This window comes from Aythya marila (genome assembly GCF_965140915.1).
Source record: "Aythya marila genome assembly, chromosome: 6".
Taxonomy (NCBI): domain Eukaryota; kingdom Metazoa; phylum Chordata; class Aves; order Anseriformes; family Anatidae; genus Aythya; species Aythya marila.
The window spans coordinates 19,882,430-19,905,324 of record NC_139047.1 but is presented as its reverse complement, the minus strand read 5'-3'; the positions used below and the strand labels follow the sequence as shown (position 1 = coordinate 19,905,324).

The 22,895-nt window shown below is 36.0% G+C and overlaps 1 protein-coding gene across 2 annotated transcripts in view; it reads right to left on the bottom strand.

The window, feature by feature from the left end:
- Positions 1-22,895, bottom strand: part of STK39 (serine/threonine kinase 39) — an 89,124-nt gene that overhangs the window by 9,793 nt on the left and 56,436 nt on the right. The window contains exons 14-15 of one of the 2 annotated variants that reach the window (XM_082763046.1): positions 14,267-14,319; positions 12,324-12,392 (exon numbers count right to left, since the gene is read on the bottom strand). In XM_082763046.1, the coding sequence (XP_082619172.1) occupies positions 12,324-12,392; positions 14,267-14,319 (122 nt within the window). The remainder of the gene's footprint in view (positions 1-12,323; positions 12,393-14,266; positions 14,320-22,895) is intronic. The other variant, XM_082763047.1, reaches the window with a different exon arrangement.

Below are 22,895 nucleotides of genomic sequence, written 5' to 3'. Positions count from 1 at the left end.
GCATATGAAATATGCTTTATTTTTCCTTCTCTGATGGGCCATAACTAGAGTGGGATGTGTTTAATCAAACAGAAGATTAGGAGGATTTAAGGGAGTGATGCCAGATGTTTTCAGGCTACGCTTGAAAATGAGAAAGCAGACCTGCAAAGATTCCATAATATTAGAATAAGAATTTACATAAAAATAGGCACACCTGCAGTTTTCTACAGATATCTTTTCAATTTCGGTTATATACATTCAGCATTGTTCAAGTAAAACTGGTGTTTCACCAGTGACTTCTGATACTTTGAGTTTTACATTTTCTGGCCTTTACTGAAAGGCAGGAAAATTGAGTTTGCCAGGATAATGTCATTAATAGTTTGATAAAGCCACAATGAATGCAAATCCCCCCAAAGGCTGGCTCTTTCTGCAATATCTGAAAATGTAAGTAATTAACTAAGAATGAAACGTGTGAGTAATTACCTACCAAAACCACATAGTACTGTTGGGTAGCTTGCTCCTTTTTCTAACTCCTTGCTTTTGTTTTTGTAGGTCTTTGTCTTTATTTAGAAGGCAAGGCCAACAATTAGAGCCAATTGTCTTAACTTAGTTTCCCGAAACACACACTTTGTGTCTAAAATATGTTTTGTTTGTTTTTTTTAAGAGATCATGAGATAATTATGATCCTTTTTATATTAGTATAAATGAAAGGTTCTAGGTACTTCAGTAAGCATACAGGTGCAGAGAGACGTGTCCCAGTGCTGAATAGCTTGAAGATATTGACTCAACTGATAACTTGAATCTTTCATGTCCTGATGTAAATAGCTAGGAAAAACATCAGTGAAACAAGAACTGCAGGTGTTCATGGCATCTCCAGTTTAGTTATTTTCCTTCAGAAACAGAGCCTGCAGCACAGGCAGCAGAAGCCATCCAAGCAGCTAAAAATCCTTCCTGACAGCCAGCTTGCACTGCCTTCCAATTACTTCTCCAAAAAGACTGGGATTCCACCTTAACTACAAATAAGACATCCTCAAGGTTACAAAAATGAAAGTTAAACACCACACTCTAGAATGGAAGACTCAGCCTACTTTAAATGCAATAAATTAAGTTGTTACATTTAAAACAACTTACTACTATTAAGGATATACTTTAAAAGTTTAGGACTGTTACTACACCTACACAATTTTGATGATTAAGTATGCAAAGTCTCCTGAAATACACCTAGAAATTTGTGTCAGACATGCACACAACAGTAAACACTGTTCCCCACAAACAAGCAGTTGCTGCTACAGTTCAGCCCTATTCAGAGTTCCTGAACACATCAAGCAGGAAAGAACAAAATCACTGAAAGAGTGCTGCTTTTAGGCTTTACTCACTAGTATCTTCCCCAGCTACTGAATTTAAGCTCTTTTCATCGAGGAAAACAATTCACCAGGCTAAGATTCAAGAACCCTCCCAGTAAGGTTTACACAAAGATGTCATTTTCCTTCGACATGAAAAAATGAGCCTAAAGTTTTGAAATGCAGATGAACCCAAGCACATCTGTGAACACTACCAGAAGCTTAAGGGAAATAGGAGGAAAATCTTACTACCCTCTCTTACTACCTCTCCTTCCCCGTGCTCCCCAAGATTTTTCCTTCACAAGTTAGCAAGCCAAGTAAATCTGAGTTTTTAGAGAGAACAGTGGCTCCAAGAAGGGACGAATTACTCTCTCTGCTGATTCTTAAGCTACTTGGAAAATTGGGGACATTTTAAAACACATGTCCCTGGATCCTACTCTACAGCTCATCTTCAACATAAGTATACTACAGTTTCGATTGACAAAGCCATTTTTCTTTGAAGTACTCTGAAGTCATGCCTTGGATACTGTACCTCTGAAATTCCGAGTAGATTAGTATGTCTGCAAGCAGCACTAATTGACAATTTGAAAACCTTGTTGGGAATTCACCATTTCCACAAGGCCTGGATATACGAGACCCTACTTTTTATTTTGCAAAGCGTTTCTCAGGATGTTTTGGCCATGCTACTATAAAAGGCAGAAGAAATATGGACAAGATAACTTCAGGAAAAGAATTAAACAGTGATGGAAAAACCTTTGCCAGCAACCCCCCAAGTAAATAGAGTATACTTCAAATCGCGCCTTGGAGCAAAAATCCTCTTCAAACCTTAGCAGCAGTTAGCACAATAGGCTTTTGTTGTTTACAGCAATAAATGAGGGGCCATTCAGCTTGCTTCAGAAGGCTTCTGAAGGACATATAATCAACCCATGTACCACAAATCATTCCAGGTTCTTTTGCAGGTTTTGCTCAGAGACAAATGGTTGTGTCACTCTGTCAAAGTGAGCGTCTGCACTTGTGGAACATGCAATAGGACAAAAAAGGTCAACACCAGCATATAAATATACACAACACAGACAGCTAATTGCAGATATAATAAATAAGAAGCTCACATAGCTAGCATCCTCTAGAACGCACATTTATTTAGCATATACTACAAATCACTGTCTGCTATACAACATTTTTAGCCTACTACATCAGTTAAAATTTTAAATAAGCAAATCAATATGAGCTAATTCAACAGAACTAAAAGGCTATCTCCATGATCACACACACACAAAAATACACGTAACAGACTCAGCATACTTGGGGCAGTCTCAAATAGCTGTTTTGCTTCTCCAAATGTGACAGGGTTCTGCATTGTTATTGAAAATTTTTAACACAGCATGAAATCTAACCCTAATGGCTTCTGAATAGGGAAAACTTCTGAAAAAGTTAAAATTAATGAGACAGTAAATAAAGCTATATGAAATACAGTAGAACTATTTCCTGTACGATGGCAACCTAGCCAACTGAGCCAGAGCCATCTGGCATAAACACAGAAACAGGCAGCATCTAAAATTCAAGGCAGTATTTCTGTGGCACTGAAAAGAATAATGATTCAAATGCTTTTCCATTTTGAAAAAAAAAAAAAAAGGATGGTGAACTCCTGAAGCTATGCTTAGGTTCAACGATTTGGAAAGCTACTGCATATTGTAATCCTGAAATTCAGATATGAAGAAAGGAAAGACATTATTCAGGCACACAATTACTGTCACCTGTCACAAAAAAAAAAAAAAAAAAGCTTTGAGAAAATAAAGAAGTGGTTTTAAATAAATGAAAAATGAAATCATTTTTACGTAGTCCAAAACTCAGTCTGTTAGAAATAGCAACCTTCAGCTGCTCTCTACTTCATCTGAGTGTATTGCTATTAGAAAGGCCAAACTCAAAGCACCACAGATTTATTGGCTTTCCTCCGATTGTTTCAGACATTACCTCTCCCCCAACTGTAGGGGGTTATTTTGCCATTTTCATCTGATACATGGAGTTCTACATAATAAATGCCTTGGGAGTCCACTGATTTGAGGATTAATGCTGTATCCTCCTGTATGGGTCTCAAGAAGCAGGAAGCCTGAGTGACAGGGAATACTTTTTACTAGAATTATGATCCCTGGTAATTCAACTGCTGGTAGGGCTTCTCTCCAAAGGGCTGAATTGATGATGCATACTCATGAGGCAATTTCACTTATTACAAGACATTCATTACAATATATACACTCATTTGTATTTTGTACTGCAGAGTGATTTTCATGCATTTGCAAGATCAGAACAAAATCAAAACTAAGTTTTGAAACCTAGCCAGCATTGGATTACTTTATATTATGCAAACAGCCATAGCAATCAACCTTCGGTCACAATTCTTCCAGATCTCTCTATTATTATTATCTATTATTATTTAATAGCTCACAAACTGTCTGCACGAAAGATTAAAAGCCTTTTCAAATAAGTCAAAAAGGTCTTCTAAGTGAGCATGATTCCATTAGTTCCTCCATTCAGGATGCTAGTCAAAATCCCTTTGTTTATGTTGCTTGAGAACAGTAGCAAGGGAAATATTAAAGCATTTTGAGATCTGTGACAACTAACTAAGAAGTGTTTTTTTTGCGAGAGGACTGCAAGGAGCTAGACGTGATTCTTATAAGAAAGAAATGAAAGAAAATAAAGATCAGCAGCAAGCCTAGCTTCTATTCCAAGGGAGCTATTGAACACTGATAAAGGAGAAACATTAAAAACATTTAGAAATATATTATTTATGACAAGACTGTCATTAGGAATTTATCAAAGTAAGATTAAGACTCACAAATTTGTCTGAATTCTCATTGCTGAATTGGGATGCAAAGACAGTGGAAATGATTTATTCTATTTCAAATTTTGATGCTTTAATATCCAAGAGTTTGATTTGCAGCTTCACAGTCAGAAAACACAGTTGCAAGAGAGCAGTACTCATCTACAGAACAACAGAGGGCCAAACAAGTTTCCTCTTGAATAGTGAGAAACTGAGAAAATCTCCTTCAGCATCCTTATCAGCAGGACTACAATTTTATGGTGCTAAGCAATTCACACTGCTAAAAGTGATTATTAAAACCACTTGAGTCCTGTGGTTCACGTGGTTTCTGAGCCCCAGCATAGTAGACCATGGTAGAAACCAGGAATGGATTCTTTCTCACATATATATGAAGTACCAGGCACGAAGAACTGTACTTGATAAAACCATCCTTACCTCCCTAAGAACGGCCCATTTAAAAGATGTTTTTAAAGGACATTTAACTAGTAGTTTGCCATCGAGCTATCTTGCTCCAGGGAGCGGGGGAATAATTGAGACCAAAGCTTCAGCTCATGAACAGCTACGCTATGTTACTCAATAGCAGAAGAGGCAAAGGCATGGAAGAGACATCAGGGACGCATATTCTTGACTGACCTTTAAAATCAAGTCACGCCCTTAAATATTTATCCTTGCTCAAATCAAAAAAATAAAGAGCTTATGGAATAAGTGTAGATCTCAAAGGTCTGCACATTATCATCCATTAATACAGGGAATCGATGCCCAGGGTCACAGACAAAAATTGAAAAACTGAAGACTGAAAAATACACAAGATTTTTCTGTAAGTAGCTGACAAAAATTCCCACCCAATAGAAGCAACATATTTTATGAAGCAGAAGCACTGCAAATGCAAATGGATAATGAAATATTTTTAACGCTACGAATATAGCTATTTCAATTCCAATAGCAAGTTAATCGGAACTTTGGGTGTTTGATGATGATATTTAGTATAAATATCTGATCCCAAGATGATGTATTACATTTACACATTTACACTTTTAGCCCCTGTGCCAAAAAAAAAATGAAAATGTGATATCATTTTACTGGTTAAATTAAAATACAACTGCAACTGGCAAAATGCTCCTTTTCCAAGAAACTTAAAACAAAAACAAAAAAACACACACAATGCTAAATTTTCAGGATTTATATTTTCCTCCCCAGAAGTGTGTGAAGAACACTTAGAAAAACCACTGCATATTTAAAACAGTGTGATAAAAAGGTAGATAGAACATATTTGGAGACCTAAATGCTTATGAATTTTAGACCTTGATTCTGTGTGCACTTAATGGGGGTAGATGATAACTAGGAAGAATTCAAAGGGTTGAGGCAGGAGTATATACAGATTTCACAATTCCCTCATCATTTTGAGAAAAGCGTTCTGATGTTCCTAAGCATTTTAAACCACAGTGCAGTCTCAAATGAACATTTAAAATAAAAACGTAGTCCTGCTGCCCAACATTGCTAGTAGGGATATTTAACAAGCCTAAGATATTACAGTAAATCATGCTCATAAATTTTCTATACAAAAGAATGAGTCAGAGTACAAGGTTAAAAAAAATCATTTGCCAGTGACTGAACACAGAAAGCAAGTGCTAGCTTTCAGACAAAGGTTTTGACAACAGTTTGAAAGACATCAGGATATCAAAGACAGCTCAACAGGCATCTTTATCATGCTGGATCGGAGTTGAAATGTAGGTCTATGCAGAAAAAAGCAGGTCACATTCTGCTATGCATATTATCACTTGGTAATTCCTTTCCTCATCAGATGTTCACAACTCCTCCTGTCCTCAGTTCTGCTATGAATTATAGATATTGTTCTGACAAAACTATTAAGAAGATGAAAGAGCAGCCAGGTTACTTCAATACCTACGTCTGAAACTTGAAAGAAGGAAAAATGTATTTAGAAACGAAGCCCTGATTTTAGTAGTTAGGTTCTGAAACAGACTACCTCTAGCTTGAAGTATATCAATAAATCCCTATTTTGACATACTTGTAGAGAAGTGAATGCCAAGGAAACAAACAACACTAACTGAATTACTACTGAAAAGAGGAACATAGTTGTCTTGACAATTTCTGATTCAAATTCACGATTTTTTTTTTTTGGTGAACCAGAAATTGAAGACCACAAAAAAACAACTCAGACCTATGAGGGCAGGGAACACTCTGGTCTTAAGTTTATCACCTACTTTGTCAGGCAAAACCCAAACTAATCCTAGAGATTAAGAGATAGGTTTGTCCCCCACCTACACAGGTGAGTAGGAACAGCTTGACTGGATGAAAAAAAAAATGAACCTTTTTTGAAGGCAACTGCCAACTCCACCTCCCCCCCCACAAAGTAATTAAAAATTATGATTTTCTTGTCCATAACTATAAGACAGATAGGCACATCGAATATAATACATTGGTACGTGTACAGATTTAATTGTTTACTTTGAGGATCTTTTGTCATGTATTCACATCGTGTCATGTCGTAGGTCTGCTGCAGCAGCCATTACAGCAGCAGTTACTATTCACCCAACACGACGTTCTGTTTTCCATCTTGAACCCCTAAGTTTCCATCACACAGAAAATTCAGTAAGGTGGGAATGTGCATGAAACCAGCATTTTTCACACAATATACATTCTCAAGTGCATCCGTTACATATGACATATAGAGCTAAAGTAACTTTGAAAGAGCAACTAGATGCAAAGCTTGATTACCTGAGGGTGTATCTCAAATCTCCAGAACTCCCAACAGTCTAGTCATTATGAGTCACCCTTCAATGCATTAGCTCTAAATGAGCCAGATGTGTTGAAATATTTAAGTCCCTAGTTAAGCCCTTGGGACTTTTAGAGAGATTCTCCTATCTGCAATGCATGTATATATATCTCTTGCTATAGAGATACAGAGTTATGTGCACACATTGAAGGTAGAAGAGTTTACAAAATACCTTAAAATATTGTTTGTTTGTTTTTTTTGTTTAAACATATATATACTTGTATATATGTATAAATTTCCTCTCTGGGTAATATATTAAAAGGTAAACTATTTATTCTGATGTTTGGAATTAATTGCTGAGATCTATAAAGGCATTTTCTCATTATAAAGCTTATGGGAACCTCAAACTTTGGAATATACAAAATGTGATACACAAAAAAACAGTTATTTCACCTATTTTGAACAACTGACAGGAGGAAAAATGTTTCTAGCAAACTCTCTTCTACCAAAGATTACAAAAATCAAATGTTTTGCATCTCAAAACATTACTGATGTTGAAAGACAAACCTTTGCTGCCTTCAAATGGTAGTGCTACCCAGGTCACGCACCCTTAGCAACACCATTGTTCTTTGTGAGGACATAAATTTATGCAATACATTTTCTACTTATGTATCATGATCATATTTTCTGATTACAATAAAATATGCTGAAATTAGTTGAAAAATGTCATCATTTCATCCAGTTTTAAAGCTGATTAATCTAACAAGACAGCAAACAAAACAAGATATAAGCAAAAGCAAGACAAAAACAAGGAAAACAAATATACACAGAGGAACTCTGTGACAGTGTCTATGAATTTGATTATCAGTGTCACTGTGAGTTAAGATGCTATTACAGACAGTATACTAACAAAACGGGTTTCTGCTTTTTCAGCTTGTCATTGGAGTATGAAACTAACTTCAGCATCAGCAGAGAGGATACCGTAAGACAATCAGGTGATTCAGTTTCAAATGCTTTAACACTCTTGATGAACTGGGAGCTATGCATATTATTTACTGCTTAACATCCCTTGAAATCTTGTCATTCTGCATTTGGCCTGATACGTGTTCTTTGTTTCATGGCCAACTTAGTCACAAAAGGCCATGACTTCTTTTATTCTGGATGCCAATGTTAGCCCTATCCACCTACCACAGTAACTGCTTCAAATTCACACACACACACGCACACAAAATCAAACTAATTTGGCATCTATTCTATTCTCAATTCTAAGAAAATAGACAAGATATTTAAAAAAAATTGCGACTTTCAAAATATCTAATTTCAAAATTTGACTTTTGTTTTTTTTAGCTGGTTCTTCTAAACATATTAGACCTTACTAAGCAGGAAGCTTTTTCTTTGTTTTACTAAAAGCTGCTCTTCCAGATATTAAAAGGATATCTGGGTCTGGTTCCAAGACAAAAGACAGATAGCTGCCTATTCACCAGTAGTTCGTGTCTGACGTAATAATTGTGAAGGTACATCTTCTCTGATTCTCAAGGTATTCACAGATAATCGTTGACAAAAACCACTAAAATTAAAGTTACATTAACACAGTGAAGAACAACTGCACATTTCTTGACCACAAAACTACCAAGGCTTTTTTATTTAAGCTTTGTTCAGGAGGTAGTTTTGTTTGTTTGTTTGTTTTCCTTTAAATAACTATAAATAGACACGTGTAGGTTCTGAAATTTAAGGATTGCCTCCAGAAGATTAACTATAGCCTACAACTTTGCTGCAATTACATGCACACCAATAAAGTGGGATTGCAACTGAGTGTTGATATGTTTCAACTTTCCTTTACGGTACCAAAGAAACTGAAATAAAGCATTACTACCTGAACATTTACTACCTAATATACATATATTGCATATTCACAGACATTTTATCTCAAAACATTCTGAAAATATCACAGATCTTTTACATGATTTAACAGGTATTTCAGAGCTGCATAAAAATACCTCATCAACTAGATGTCTACATATAGGCTCCAAGACTCATTCCCTTCTGCGAATTCAAAATCTACTTTAAAACTAAATTTTTTGTACTGATTCCCTTGATCTAGAGACCTCCTGTGAAACAATGCTACTGTCAATAAGAACAGAAACCAGTCAAACGTAGCGAGAACTGAACATGCAAAATGGAATTTTTGCTTCTCTGCAGAACACGTAGCTGAACTTATTGCTTATCAGAATGGAAATCTTCCTGGGATGCCTGTGTTAAGTGAAGCAAATCCAGCAGGACTCAAAAGGTGAAGACTGCTGATGCTTAGCAGTGAATTCTATAAAACGTACACATCAGCTGGTCCCTATTAACAGCTTCAGCTCACGTATGCCATGGCCATACTTTTCACAGCAGCCTTTGCTGACTCTGGTTTGAGTACCCGTTCAGAAAACCAGTTGTTACACCAATAAATTGTTGAGTTCAACATAAGCACAGGTATTTTCACTTCTTTTTTCTCCCAGCCTCTACACATCCCAGCTTTCATTAAAAGAAACTACAGGAACAACTTTAATGAGGCTATCTCAGAATTTTGTTTTTGTTCAGGTTATAGAGGCTGAATTTCTGCATGCTTCAGCTGAAAAGTGAAAGGTAATTTATCAGCTGCTTTCAATCTGTAAGCTAATGGAATCAGTTCTTCTGGTGAAGAAGGTTAACCAAACTCATCTCTACTATTCCCCTATTCCTCTACAGGAAGATTTTAAATCTTTTAATTTGGAGTGAACAAGGTGGCAAAATCATTTTACAAAGAAAAGGAGTTTTGTAAGCAGATTTACATTTTTCAGCACCATCTGTTCTCTTACATGAATATGACTTAGTGCGTTTAACTAAGGGACTGAAGCATGTTTCAGGACCATGCTGCTAACAGTGGTGATGACAGCTCAAAACTTGCCCAATTTCTTGCAAACAGATGTGGCCAGGACCTTCACATCCTTGCTGGGGTAACCTGGCATTGCTTCTAACTTTCTAAGATACTAAGATATTACTTACTAAGATACTAACTTTCTAAGGTACTACTAAGATACTACTAAGATGTTACTAACTTTCTAAGATACTACTAATATACTAAGTTGCATTGCACTTTGAAGTTGCATTCTATTTTTTTTGTTTTGTGCTTTTGTTTGTTTTTAATTTGAACAGCTATATTAAAATATGACTGGATTGTTAAGCATTTTTAATGATAGATGCAAGAACTTAGTGAAATGAAACATGCAAGATTCAGTGGATTCATTGCTGCTCCTTACAACAGTTAAACATCCCATAATCTTTCTTCTTCCTACTAAGACTATATAATCACAAGCTGAAATTTTCAATAACATGCTTGCATGCAAGATTTATTGCGCGCTCATACAACTCTTAGCCATTTTTGACACGTCAAACCACAAACCTATTCTCAGAACTACTTTTTTCCTTAATTAAAATCTCAGTAACAGAAAAAAAAAAAATAAGTACCAGAACTTGTGTTTAAGTAAAACATGAAATCTATAGTCATGTTCTGGGAAAATAATGTCTCAGCCTAATTGAAAATTTAACTTCACAGGTGGAAACAGACAAGTGAAAATTACAGTAGAAAGCAATGCAAGAATTTGTGCCTGTGGAGCTTGAGGTAAGGGCTTATGAATTCACAAAAATGACTTGTAAACTGATTAAAATTAATGAAATCATAAATTTCTTGTATATAATGAATGCACACAAATTACACTGGATTTCCTTTATTGAGGGGACAAAAAGGACCATTGTAGCACTAAAAAACAAAGTATTTGATGAAATTCTAAGGAGGAACTAAATAAGGGAATAAACTTATGTTATTAACTAGACAGTGGTCTAGCCAAACACGCTAGGGAAAACCACATTACTTAAATATTTGTGCTTCTTCAAGGGCCAAAGTCCCATAGAATCAGAGAATGGCATGGGTTGGAAGGAACCTCAAAGATCATCTAACTTCAACCAACCCTAAAGCCATGAGGGATCCCTATATTTGCCTTTCCTCAAACTTCTCCTGAAAGATACCAAATCCTACTCATGTTGCTATTTCCACAGAAAGTATGAGGAGTTTGCAGCAGAAGAGAACTTTGCAGCAAAGAGAAAAGGGAAGAACAAAGGCAAAAAGGGTTCCACCAGGTCCCAGTGGGAACTGCGCTGCAGCATCACCACCTAATGCCTAACTTCTGTACAACAGAGTGCCAGCTGACTGCCCAAGCAGGTGTGACAGTCAACAATTCTTCTTAAAAAATTACCTTAAAAAGTTAAATATCTTGAAACTATAAAAAATCTAAAAAAAAGCATCAACAACAGTATGCTTACACCATTTTTCTTCATGGATATTTCAAGATTAATACACTGAGGCCAAGCTGTCCCCTTTCCCCCGAACCCTTATTGTAAGAGCATAGTAGAATTGACTTCTAAAGAGTGCCTGCTAGTCTGTACCATCTGCTAACCTTCCCTAAATACTTTTTCTTTAGAAATCAAAGTAAAGGCATAGGTAGGATTTTTGTTTCTTCCATCAGCTAGAGTCAGCCTGTCTTCTGGACATATGAAAACAAAAGGTATTGCCTTCTCTCTGAAATACCCTAGCTAGCCTAAGAATGCATTTAGTGTGCATTTAGCTAAGAATGTATTTAGCGTGTATTCCAGGCAAGTCATATGAATTTAGGGATTCGTTTGGTAATGAGAACTGAATCAATTGATATGAACTTCTTTGACTACAACACAAAGATCAAGCTACTAGGATTTATTGATTCAGCTCTCATATTACAAACATTTACTATCACTCCTCTGATTTTGGCAACTGTATTTCTACAGGCATTGAACAATCAGAAGAGGGGCAACTGGAGGGAAAGGAACACTTTCAAATTCATCACATTTGCCAGGCACTAAATTTCATCAAACAAACAAACAAACAAACAAAAAACATTGAAGCACAAAATAAAAAATAAAGTATTTTTTTCTCAGCAGCCAGAAAATATTTCCAATTATCTTTTGTTTTTCCCCTAGAAATGGTATCTCTACATGCAATTTCCCCAGATTCTGAGTTCTGGCATGCTTCTACTTCCATGAACTCAACTTACTAACTTCAGAGCTGCCAAAACATACTTTGAATAATTCCACTCCAAAATCATTTTATTGTTAAACAAAAATTAAGTTAGTGCAAAAATGATCAATCATTGAATTGTAAACAATCCTATGGGAGATCTATGTTATATCACTCCTCTCAAACCACTGAAGAGTTCCAACTTCCAAAAACAATCCTTGGATTAGTATGAAAATTGGCTTGCTGATTGAACTATGCATACATGAAAGCAAAATTAGGACAAATAGGATTTTTTGAAAACCAGCATCAGAAAATATATTTTTTCACATCCATTTAACACAAATTTGTCACAAGAGCATAATTGCAAACAAAAATGTAATTTACCTATAACTACATCATGGCCATCAACCAGGCCTGCAGAGAACAGCTCCTGAGAAACGCCATCTGCTGTGTCTGTCCAAAAGGTGAAATGAGTAAGGATGAGAACCCACAAAATAAAGTATCCAAAGCAATATAACAAAACCATATTTTAGTTCATAAACTCCCATGGTGGCAGGCTTGAATTCAAAATCATCTTTCATTAGGAGGGAAAAAATTACCACAATTTTCCAAGATAATTATCTTATCAGCCTCTACACAGCAAAATGAGGTGATGCTTTGATTCATTACAAACCCCCCTACAGTCCTTTCCTGGCCACAAGCATTTCTTCTCTATTTAACTAGGTACTCTTACATGTTTACAAGTTCAGTATTTTCGTGACCAAGAAAATAAACTATATTTTGGTGGTGTTTTCATTGCTTCCCTGATCACTGCTATTGCTCTGCATATTAGTGCTATGCTATAGTAGATTTTCTTTTTTGTTATCAGTGGAGTTGGTGAGTTACATAGTTACTACTTCCTTTGAGGTCTAGGCTCAAAATAGGTTTTAAGTATTGTGACCCAGGAGATGATGGGCATCAACTGCTGTACCTGAGTAGGTTAATTCCAAAGTCCCTGTGCCTACTACTTGTTTCTGGATAAAGACTTAGGAAGGCTTAAAGGTAAGAAGTAGGAAACAGCAGGAACAAGCCTATGTTCCACCAAAGTCTCAACTGCATATGGTGTCAATGCCAAGTATCTGCATTTTTTTGAGGCTGTTAAAACATTTGCATAATTTCCTCAAGAAAAACACACGTGAAAAAGAATATAGCTGAGTGATTTGTAATTTCTGCAGAGCTTTGAGGATAAGAATCAAAGCCTCGTTCTGGCTGCCTCGGTAATTATTAGGAACAGTCTTGCTGTACTTTACTATGACATATCCTACATTTTTTGACCAAGTAAGACATCTTGCATGGCTTATGAAACTGCTTGGAGAATATTTAAGTAATTCTTTTGACAGTGACTAAACCAGGATACTCTGTGCCAAGTTAAGTAAAGAAATCTCTCTTGTTATTACCCATTATCAAAATTAATGAGAAGTGCAGGCAGACAACAGAGTATTTTCACAGAACTACTGCATAAGAAAGCTACTATGATTTACAGGAAGAGAGAGATCTTTCCCAATCTGGTTTCTTTTAAGGTGGATGCTCTTTGAAGGCTATTCTAAGTATAGTGAATACTGACTTCTAAGAAAAATGAAATGTGTTCACAGTTCAAAGGGTTGCTACGTAACGAGAATGATACCTTCTTTCTCAACATATCCTCTTGTGCATTTTATCCCAGTAATATCTTGTATTCTTCAAACAAAAATAAATCTTATGACTTCTTACAATTCTTAGCACTGGAAACCCAATAAAGTTCTACAAGCATTCAGTAGAGTCATCAGTTTCAATATCAGAATTAAGTTTGGTGATGATACATAAGCTAGAAATGCAACTCAACTGTCAGTTGAAGACAACGTTTGAAACAGGGCAGGGTGTACACTTCATACTCATTAACAGAATTTCTTTTATTACAGAGGGCAAGTAAACTCAAATATTACCACCATCACCTCATGTACTTTTATGGCTATTATATTGCATTTCCTATGATGTCTTCCAAATGTGAAAAAGTAAATTTCAAAGCCATAAATATCACTCTGCAAGATCTTACACACCACACAGATCACCTCAGTAAGACACAAAATTGATGGAGTATACATGTACTGTGTAGATTATGCTGTACATTATGCTACCTTGCCACTAGAATTTACATACATCTGCAATTCTTGTTCAAGTTAAATCCCATATACTGTTCTGCATACTAGGGAACATTCCACAGAGGTAATTTATATTAACCATAAGCATTAATCAGTTTCTGAAATACCTTTCTGAACAATAAGAGAATTATTCAATTGAAAGAGCCTTACCTCTCCCTGGAGTAAACTCAAACCTTATGTCATTAAGTTCTTTTCTGGAGTTCCTGAAAAACATTCAGTGTATATATTAAAACATAATGAAGAACGGCTTATTCAGAGAAACAAAATTCAGCTTTAAAATATGCTTTTAAATATGTGAAGAGTACTTAATTTTATGTTCTAATATTGCCCCAACTGGAGGACATATCCAAGGTGATTAAAAAAGCTCAAATCCCAGCAAATTTATATTCTCTCCATATCAGATCAATATATTGTATGAGGTTTATAAAATACATTTTCTCACCTATGACAAATACTGATATAATTATTTGTTACAGATCAGTTTTTACTCTTAGAACTACAGCCCTCAGATGCTAATTTTATAAATATTAAAACTGTTCTAATAAAACAAATCTTCTTTAGCATTAAGGCTTCCACACTTCTCATTTACAAAGCTCTTCTGGAATCTGAATAAATATACACAAACCAACCAAACAAAAAGGGGGAAAAAAGCCAACACATCTTTGATGCATGGCTTGTTTTTATCTTCCTTCACAATATCAGAGCATACCAGCTAAAGCCAGTGGAAGACTAGGTCTTGGTTCTTTCATGCCTTTAATAAAATACGAGAAAATATATTTTTACAGAGTTATCATGATTAGAATCATAGAATCATAAAGGTTGAAAAAGACCTCTAAGATCATCCGGTCCAACCATCCACCTACCACCAACATTGCCCACTAAACTATGTGCCTAAACACCATAAGCAGAAATTTACACAGGCTTCATTCAGAGCATATTCTGTGAAAAGGGACGTTGCTTCTTAAACCTAATCAGATGATCTGGAACTTTGTAACGGGGTATAAATTCTGGCTAAAACCCTCGCTATGCACAAGGGCCAGACCCCTGCTTGATACTCCCACATAAAATCAGGCAGGTCAGAAACAACAGCTGCAAATCCCATCCTTGATATTGCCCAAAAGAAATGCTCAGTTATTTTGACATCCACATACCCTACTTCCATTTACCAGACCTGCCAGATTCCTGATTTTCTCTCTTAATGACTCATTTTCATGGCAATCTCATGATTAACAGTAAAGCTACATGAAATTAGCATCAGATACAGTACAGAAAATAACATACTGGCTTTCTAGTGACATGTCCTGAGGTCCTACGTCCAGACAATGCAAATAGCATTGGCAAGCAATTTTTTGTAACGTGAACTTTCCTCAACTTCAAATATTCTGCTCTCCCAAAGCATCCCAACAGGAGAGACTTCACCACATTTTCATGGCAGTATTTTGGTGAAAACCAACAAAAAGATGCTTAGGCTGAAAATGACTGCCCAGTCTAAAGGATAAAATAACATCCTATAATTCCTTCCAATCTTCAAAAGACACTCTGCCATACCAGGTCTACCAGTTCAGCATAGTCTGAATAGTATACATCACACTTCTTCTCCAAGAGTCACAAAATATTCACTTGGATTTAAAGCTCCCGGTCAGAGATCAACTACATACATAGAAGCTCATTTTAGAGACTGAAAAGCAGGTTTTGATGCACAATGTCTATTATGAAGCTGTTTTGAAATGAAAAACTTCTTTTACTGACCACCTTTGCCTCAACAGTGGAGGTACTTCGTACACATAAAATAAATGGCAGAGCATAAAAGCCAGAGGTTTTCTGCCCCTGAGAGTGCTTTAACTAGTTAAATATATTACACAGTCATACAGGACTTACTATCCATGTTACAGAACTCCTTTATAATCTCATACTGTGTTCCAAACCTCTATCCCTTGCATGTTTCCAACTTCAGTTTTAGTTAATAATTTCTACCATCAATAAAACATTAGTTTCTTCACAAAATAGATGTCCACCTCATTTTTGGAAATGGCAAGCTGACTTGAGCACAGAGATGAACTTAAATTGCTGTAGCACACTTTTTCCAATGAATAGCTCAATCCACTTGAAAAGCTAATAGCAACAGAATGTGTTTTGCGGTCTATTATTCTTCTCCTCAGCAAGGAGAACCGTGAGCAAGCTCGTATTTCAGCATACCAGGTCATGAAGTCTTGCTGTGGGAAAACTAAATCCAACAGGCAAGCATATTCAACTGTGCCTTAGAGCTTTTATCACTTGTTAAATACTTGCAAAAATATTAGAATCAAAAAACCAGCAACACACAAGAAAACCAAAACCGAAGTGATTGGCAACACAGACAAAAGCAAAATAGCAAACCCTGAAAAGTAAGTATGCCACATGCAGTGCTTAAAATGAAGAGTACTCATTTACTGAATATACTGAATGCTTCGAAGTGGAAGGAATTTCAGGTTCCCAAAATTTTATCCTAAAAAGCTATAGAGTTTCAACATGTTACTACAAAGCTGTGGATAATGCAGCTAGACAGGTACAGCTTTACTAGGCTCATTTACTTCTGTTGTAAAAATCTGCTGTTATTATATAGATTGCCGCACTTAGTCTATTTTTATTCAACAGAGAATTAGTATGAACCTCAGCTCTCCACTTCCCACTGCCCGGAAAACCTGGATGGCTTTCTGTCAAGAAGAAAACCACACATGACCCATCTCCAAGTTCCCTTTTGACACTCCACTCCCCTCTGCTGAAATTTATTATGTCTAATAAGCTTGTTAAAACTGCTGCTTTCCAAAAAAAAGGGAAACTGCACAGAAATTTAGCATTCTGAGAGAGGGAGGGGAAAGGGGGGAGAGAGATGTTTTGACTGAATGTGGGATTTAGCTCAGACTTACATACCCTCTTCCTACACACATTTTTGAAGAGGCAAATCAAGGGAATAAAACCTTTCTCACACCTTTACAGAGATAAACCAGAAAATCTTGCTTATTAGCAGCTATACCGAATTGCTCCAGCTTGCATATCTTTTTCCATGTAGTCAAATGCTAAATACAGCTGATGAGAAGAAATTCTGTATATTTAGCACTCTTACCAATCACCTATTTAGAAACTAAAAGATTAGGCTCGCAGATGACCTCTGTCCCCAAACCTCCCATAAAACATGCACCATATAAAAATAGCGCTGAGTAATTACAAAGTTCCACAAAAATGACCAACTTTCTAACAGACCAATACACCTGGGTGAGAGACCAGCTGCTCTCAACACACTCTTTCCTAAAGAAGGGTGAAAATGGGGTGTATTTTACTTGGTTTTCAAATTGAAGAATGTCCCAAATAGATGTTAGTTAGTCAAATATTTTTATTAAAGCGAATACAAAAATTCAAGAAAGGTTGACATGCACTGAGCTGTCCAACTTTGCTGTCTAGAGAGGTTATACTTAACTATTTTGAAATTAGGATGCTGCTGCTTGCTGTCTAATTGTACTCTATTACTCAGGAAAGAAAACAAAGGAAGTTTGGCGAGATTCATTAGCTAGAAGCCTCTAAGTGCTTTTGCTTCTGGTTCCATTACCTTCCAGACGTTTATTGATTTCCATACATTATTTATGCCATTATATATTCCACCTAACAGAAGATGCACTTGATTTTTCCCCTAAAAGCTGCTCATGCTCTTCTCCAGTCTTCAGACACTTCTCTGGTTCTAGTTCGTCACTGTTACTGCAAATTAGTTTCCCTGTTGCCCCCCCGTGCACACTTTGGTGACAACTGTTCGGGCTTGTTGGTTTATTTGTACACAGCTTCCAAGTACCATTTCATTTGTTCACTGGAGTTCTCTTTTTAGTTACGTGAATTACACTCACAACATGCAGTGGCTCACAGAGACTTTATTACTGCTACATAGAAATAGTCTTTGAAAAAGGGCACTTTTATCTTTGTGATTAATAATTTTTACCTTCTCCCATCATTTCTTAATGGTCCCTAGTTTCTCTAATACATTTGTGAAAAAGTTATTTCTATTTTAAAATGCAAACTCAGACCTTTTTGCCATCTCTTCTAATACCTCTTATTTGCTTCTTGCTCTCTGTGCCATTACAGACAGATATACCTTAATTATCATGAGTACAGATAGCCCATCTCTTTTAAAGAGTAGTAAGTTTTAAACACTTTTGTGCATTTTAGCACACTGCAATTTATTAATTTCCTGCCTTTTTTTTTTTCCCTGCTTTAAATAAGAGCAACACCAAAGCAAGCTATGGTAAGATATTTTGTCAGCCATCTTCCTTGGTAAATAATTTCAGAATTTAAAACTTTGCACCTTACAAAGGTACATTTTCCAAAACATCACTATGATTTTTCATCAGGGTCATGTGATGTCCACATTAAGATCACTAGATCTGCTTTCTGATTTTCTAGGAAGTAATGTTTCCCTAAAGAATCAGCAAAAATGCATGGGCCAACTTTATGACTTCGTCCCCTCTGCCTTTGGACTTAGAACAGTCTGTTATTAGAAGACGACACAATGACACTCTGTTCTGAAGATGATTTGCAGAACAATGTTTATATTTACAAAAATCAAGATTAGAGAATAAACAAATTACACAGCCAGTTAGACTGATATGGGTGTACTAGAAAAATCAGACATGAAGATTTCAGACATTCACATTTAATGACAAAGCCTTAAAAATAACTACCTGATAATCTAATTCCTGCTATAGTCAATTAAACGTTCCATGCAGTTGATAGATCTACATCATTGAACTACCACTTACGGTGTGAGATTAAGATAAGAAATCATGTTGGTGCAATGACTACACTGTAAATTGGATACATCAAATGTCAGTATGTCTTTTGCCCTTCTGCACAAGACACCAATCATGTAAGCGAGATTCAAGAAAAATATGTATCTTGGAATTAAAATTAAGGCCTAAATCACACTAGGGTATCTTGACTATGTAATGAACAGATTTTCATTGTCTTTTACTACTGCATTTTTTTCAGATGTTTATACACTATCTCTTATAAAGAGTTATCTGAAACATCATCTATTTCCAACAATTTTTAGCATCTTCCATATAACATTTAGGGAGAGTCTGTATTCCTTGATGAGATACATGTTACAACAGCTAAGTAACAGTACGCGCACTCTTCCTTTCTGAAATGAAGGAACCCATCCCAACAGTTTTCCCCTCCCCATGCTCCTGTAGGCCTCACTCGCAGAATTTCCCCCACCATCAGGGATTTCTGATGTTGGCCAAGTCTACATCAATTTGCTTTAACAAAACACTCAAAATAAACGTTACACTTGTAAAAATTTTATGTCTCACAGATACTCTTCCCCTCTGATATTTGAACTACATTAAAACTACCAGTGAAGCAAACTAAGTTACATTGGAAAAGCAACAATTCAGTATATCTTAGGAAACAAAGGCAAGCAGTATGCTATTTGCACTACCTCAACTGCAGTTGTTGCTGTAATCAAAAAGGCAGAAGCATTTAAATGACCTCTGCTCATTTAGACTGCAAAGAAAACATTCCCATCGAAACAGAGCTGCCTAATCAGTGATAGCTAGGCTGTACATCCCAGAGATGTACCCATTCGATTTCCATTCTGCATCTCCGGGGCAAGATCTTTGTATGTAGAATGCAAGAAATGTAATTAAAGGAAAAGCCCAAAAGACTAGGGTTTGTGTCTTTTTGTTTGATTGTTTAACTTTGCTTATATTTTTTCCTTTGTTATTCAAATATGGGGGCAGGAACAGGGGAGTCAGAGCAGAGAGGATATGATTTGGCCCCACCAGTTGGTATTCAAATTCAAAAGATCATCTTCCTTCCCAATATTTGTCACTCATTTCTCGCTTTCACATGCTAAAGGCATAATGCACTAGTTAGACATGGGTTTTGAGGTCATGGTAGGCTGAATGTAGCAGAACAATAACTAAAGCAGTACGAAAAGGAAGTCTGTTTATTAAAGTAATTTCGTGAATCAGAACTTTAAAGCTCCTATGGTATCATTCAAACACAACAGAAGAGAACATTTACTGTAAAGCAGCATTAGTCTCCTGAGGATTCACTGCATGTTTACAGAAATCTGTTTAACACTGCGACCCTCAACTTTCATTTACTAATCAACATCCTTGCACCTCCATTACACATCACCACACTGTCAGGAGCAGATCACACCTTTATGGCATCCTGAAGGGAGATGGTTCCTCTCAAATTCGTTTTAATGACTTCATTTAAGTTCCAGACTAAATGGAAGGACATTTCTGTTAACTCTTGGTAGTCTCAGAAAAGATACTTAATGTCTGCCAAGCTTCCAGATTGACACCAACCAGAATGGCACTAAAATTTACATGTTAGTAAAATGTGGACCTGAAATACATAGCCCTTTGAAGTCTATTAAAACTTTACCATATACTTCAGCAGATTTGGGAAAACGCTCGTGAGTTTACAAATTATCCCTCTCCATATACATTACCAACAAGAGGAAATATGGTTAGGATACGATGTTTCAAGATCAGGTTATAAGACCCAAAAGAAAACACAAAACACCACCATTACCACTTAATGTTTACATGTTCTTAGGTAAAGAACAGATCCCTGAAATGAAGCAACACATATATTAAACACTATTTCAAGAGACAGCAGTAACACAGATGGCAAAACACAGCCCAATCGTGCTTTCAAGACTGAAAAGCAGACAATGTCACAACAAAACACCATAATTTGATTATTATGCTGTCAGAATGAGACAGCAGTTACCTATTAAAGATTCCCCTTGCCATCTACCAAACGGAAAAAGGATGTGTACATCACCAACAGCAGCCACCAAGTGACTTACAGTCACAACTAGATCAACTTAGAACACAGTCCATAGTTCCAGGGTAGACACTGTTCCTCCAGCAGAAGACTTTGTGACAGTTTTATCCATAGACCTGTCCCAAGTTACTTAAAAAAATTAGAATGCTTTTAATACTGTGACAATATATGGAATGTGATTGTAAAACTAAGAGAATGCACAAGTTGTTTGGTTGAAGAAGCAACAAAACTCCAGTAGACGTTGAAGTACCACCAGAGAGGTCTACAAAAGAGTTTATCATCTTAGAAGCCAAATATGAAAACAGGTCCTTCCTCCGTCTGCTGATTTACAGCATCAAGCCTTCATTTCTTGACATAGAAATGTAAGAACTACAAGTATTTCAGATTTATCTATATACCTAAACACACTTTTAAATAGGGTCTTTCCTCTTTCTGTAGCTGCTGCTGTCATAAGCTAAATCAAAGCAAAGTTATAAACCCTTCAATTTTTTCCTTGTTACATTTATTCCAAGCTAAAGTCAAACAGCAAATTCTGGAATGGAGTTTTTAATTTCAGTTCTCAATTTTCCATTTCTCTGCACAGGTCCTTGCAAGTCTAACTTTTGCTTAATGAAATGAGTTTTTCTGACCTACTTGCAATGAAAAAGTATTCACCTGCATCATTTCTGGATGCTTACACTTCCTACCTGCTCTCACACAAGCAGATGGAAACAACTTAGTTAAAGAGCTATCATTTTTGTTGCTGCAGAGGACAGTATTTTAGTTTTTCCCTGAAATTATTCATGAATTAGCACAAAAGGCGGCGGCCATTTTTTTGTTGTTGTTGTTGTTGTTTTTAAGCAGTGGTAAAGATTTAATTTGTGAAAAGCACCAATATATATATTTTTTTAGTGTTTGTAATGCATTGAGCAGCAATTTCCCCCTAAAACTTGAAAATAGCAAGTGTGCTTCACTTTGTTACACAGAAACACTTTTTTCCCTGAATTACTTTAGATTTGTAGTTCACTGCCAGGTGCAGTTTGGATCTAAACCAAATTGAAAAGAAAACATTCATTCAAACGTGAGAGGCTGATTGAATTTAAAAATCAAATAGACACTTTATTTCTTTTGCAAGTACAATAAAAAGTCGGAATGGAATAAAAAGCTCTATTGATTTTAAAATTCCAGCATCAGCAACATCTCCACATGCAATTAATTGCCCACACAATTTAAACCACAGCTATGCAGGTTAAACACCTAATTCCATGACATCTAAATATTTAGACATTCAAATCTTCTTGATAACCTAGATTTAATAAGCAAAAAATATTGATTATGTGGTTCAATACTCAATTTTACATACAAAAGTATACCAGTTCTCTATTAAGTAAGCGACGGTATACAAACTACATTTTAGATGCTGTTGTTAATTAAAACATTTTTCAGTGTTTAATTTTCAATAAAAACCACAGAGAAGTATAAAAACATCCTTAAGTAGTGAATAAGAAATACACAATTTACTATTTTCAAGGAGCGAGCTCTGAAGGAAATAGAGGTACAAACAAAAAGCAGGATTAGAATCAATAGTTTAATCAAGGGTTCCTGCCTACTGATTTCAGTCATGATTTAATCATGATTAAACAGGTTATTTAAATCAAGTCTCTATACTGTGAAATCAAAATTCACTTCAGTAACCACATTCCCACGACTGCCTGAAGGAAGGCAAAAACTCTAGAGGTGATGGTAAAATATCATATAGGAAAATGCTCAATACCATTATCAAAGGTAAAATTACTTCAACAATTCTACAAATGGTTTTGTTTATGTTGTCTGTTACTGGACCAACTTCCAGCCCACAGACAAGCTCTGTTACTTTCCCCGTTGTAAATCTACCACACAGCTGGGAGTTGGTCTGTTGATTTTGTCATTAAACGCACTGGAGAACAGAAGCTATTCTAAATAAGCAAAA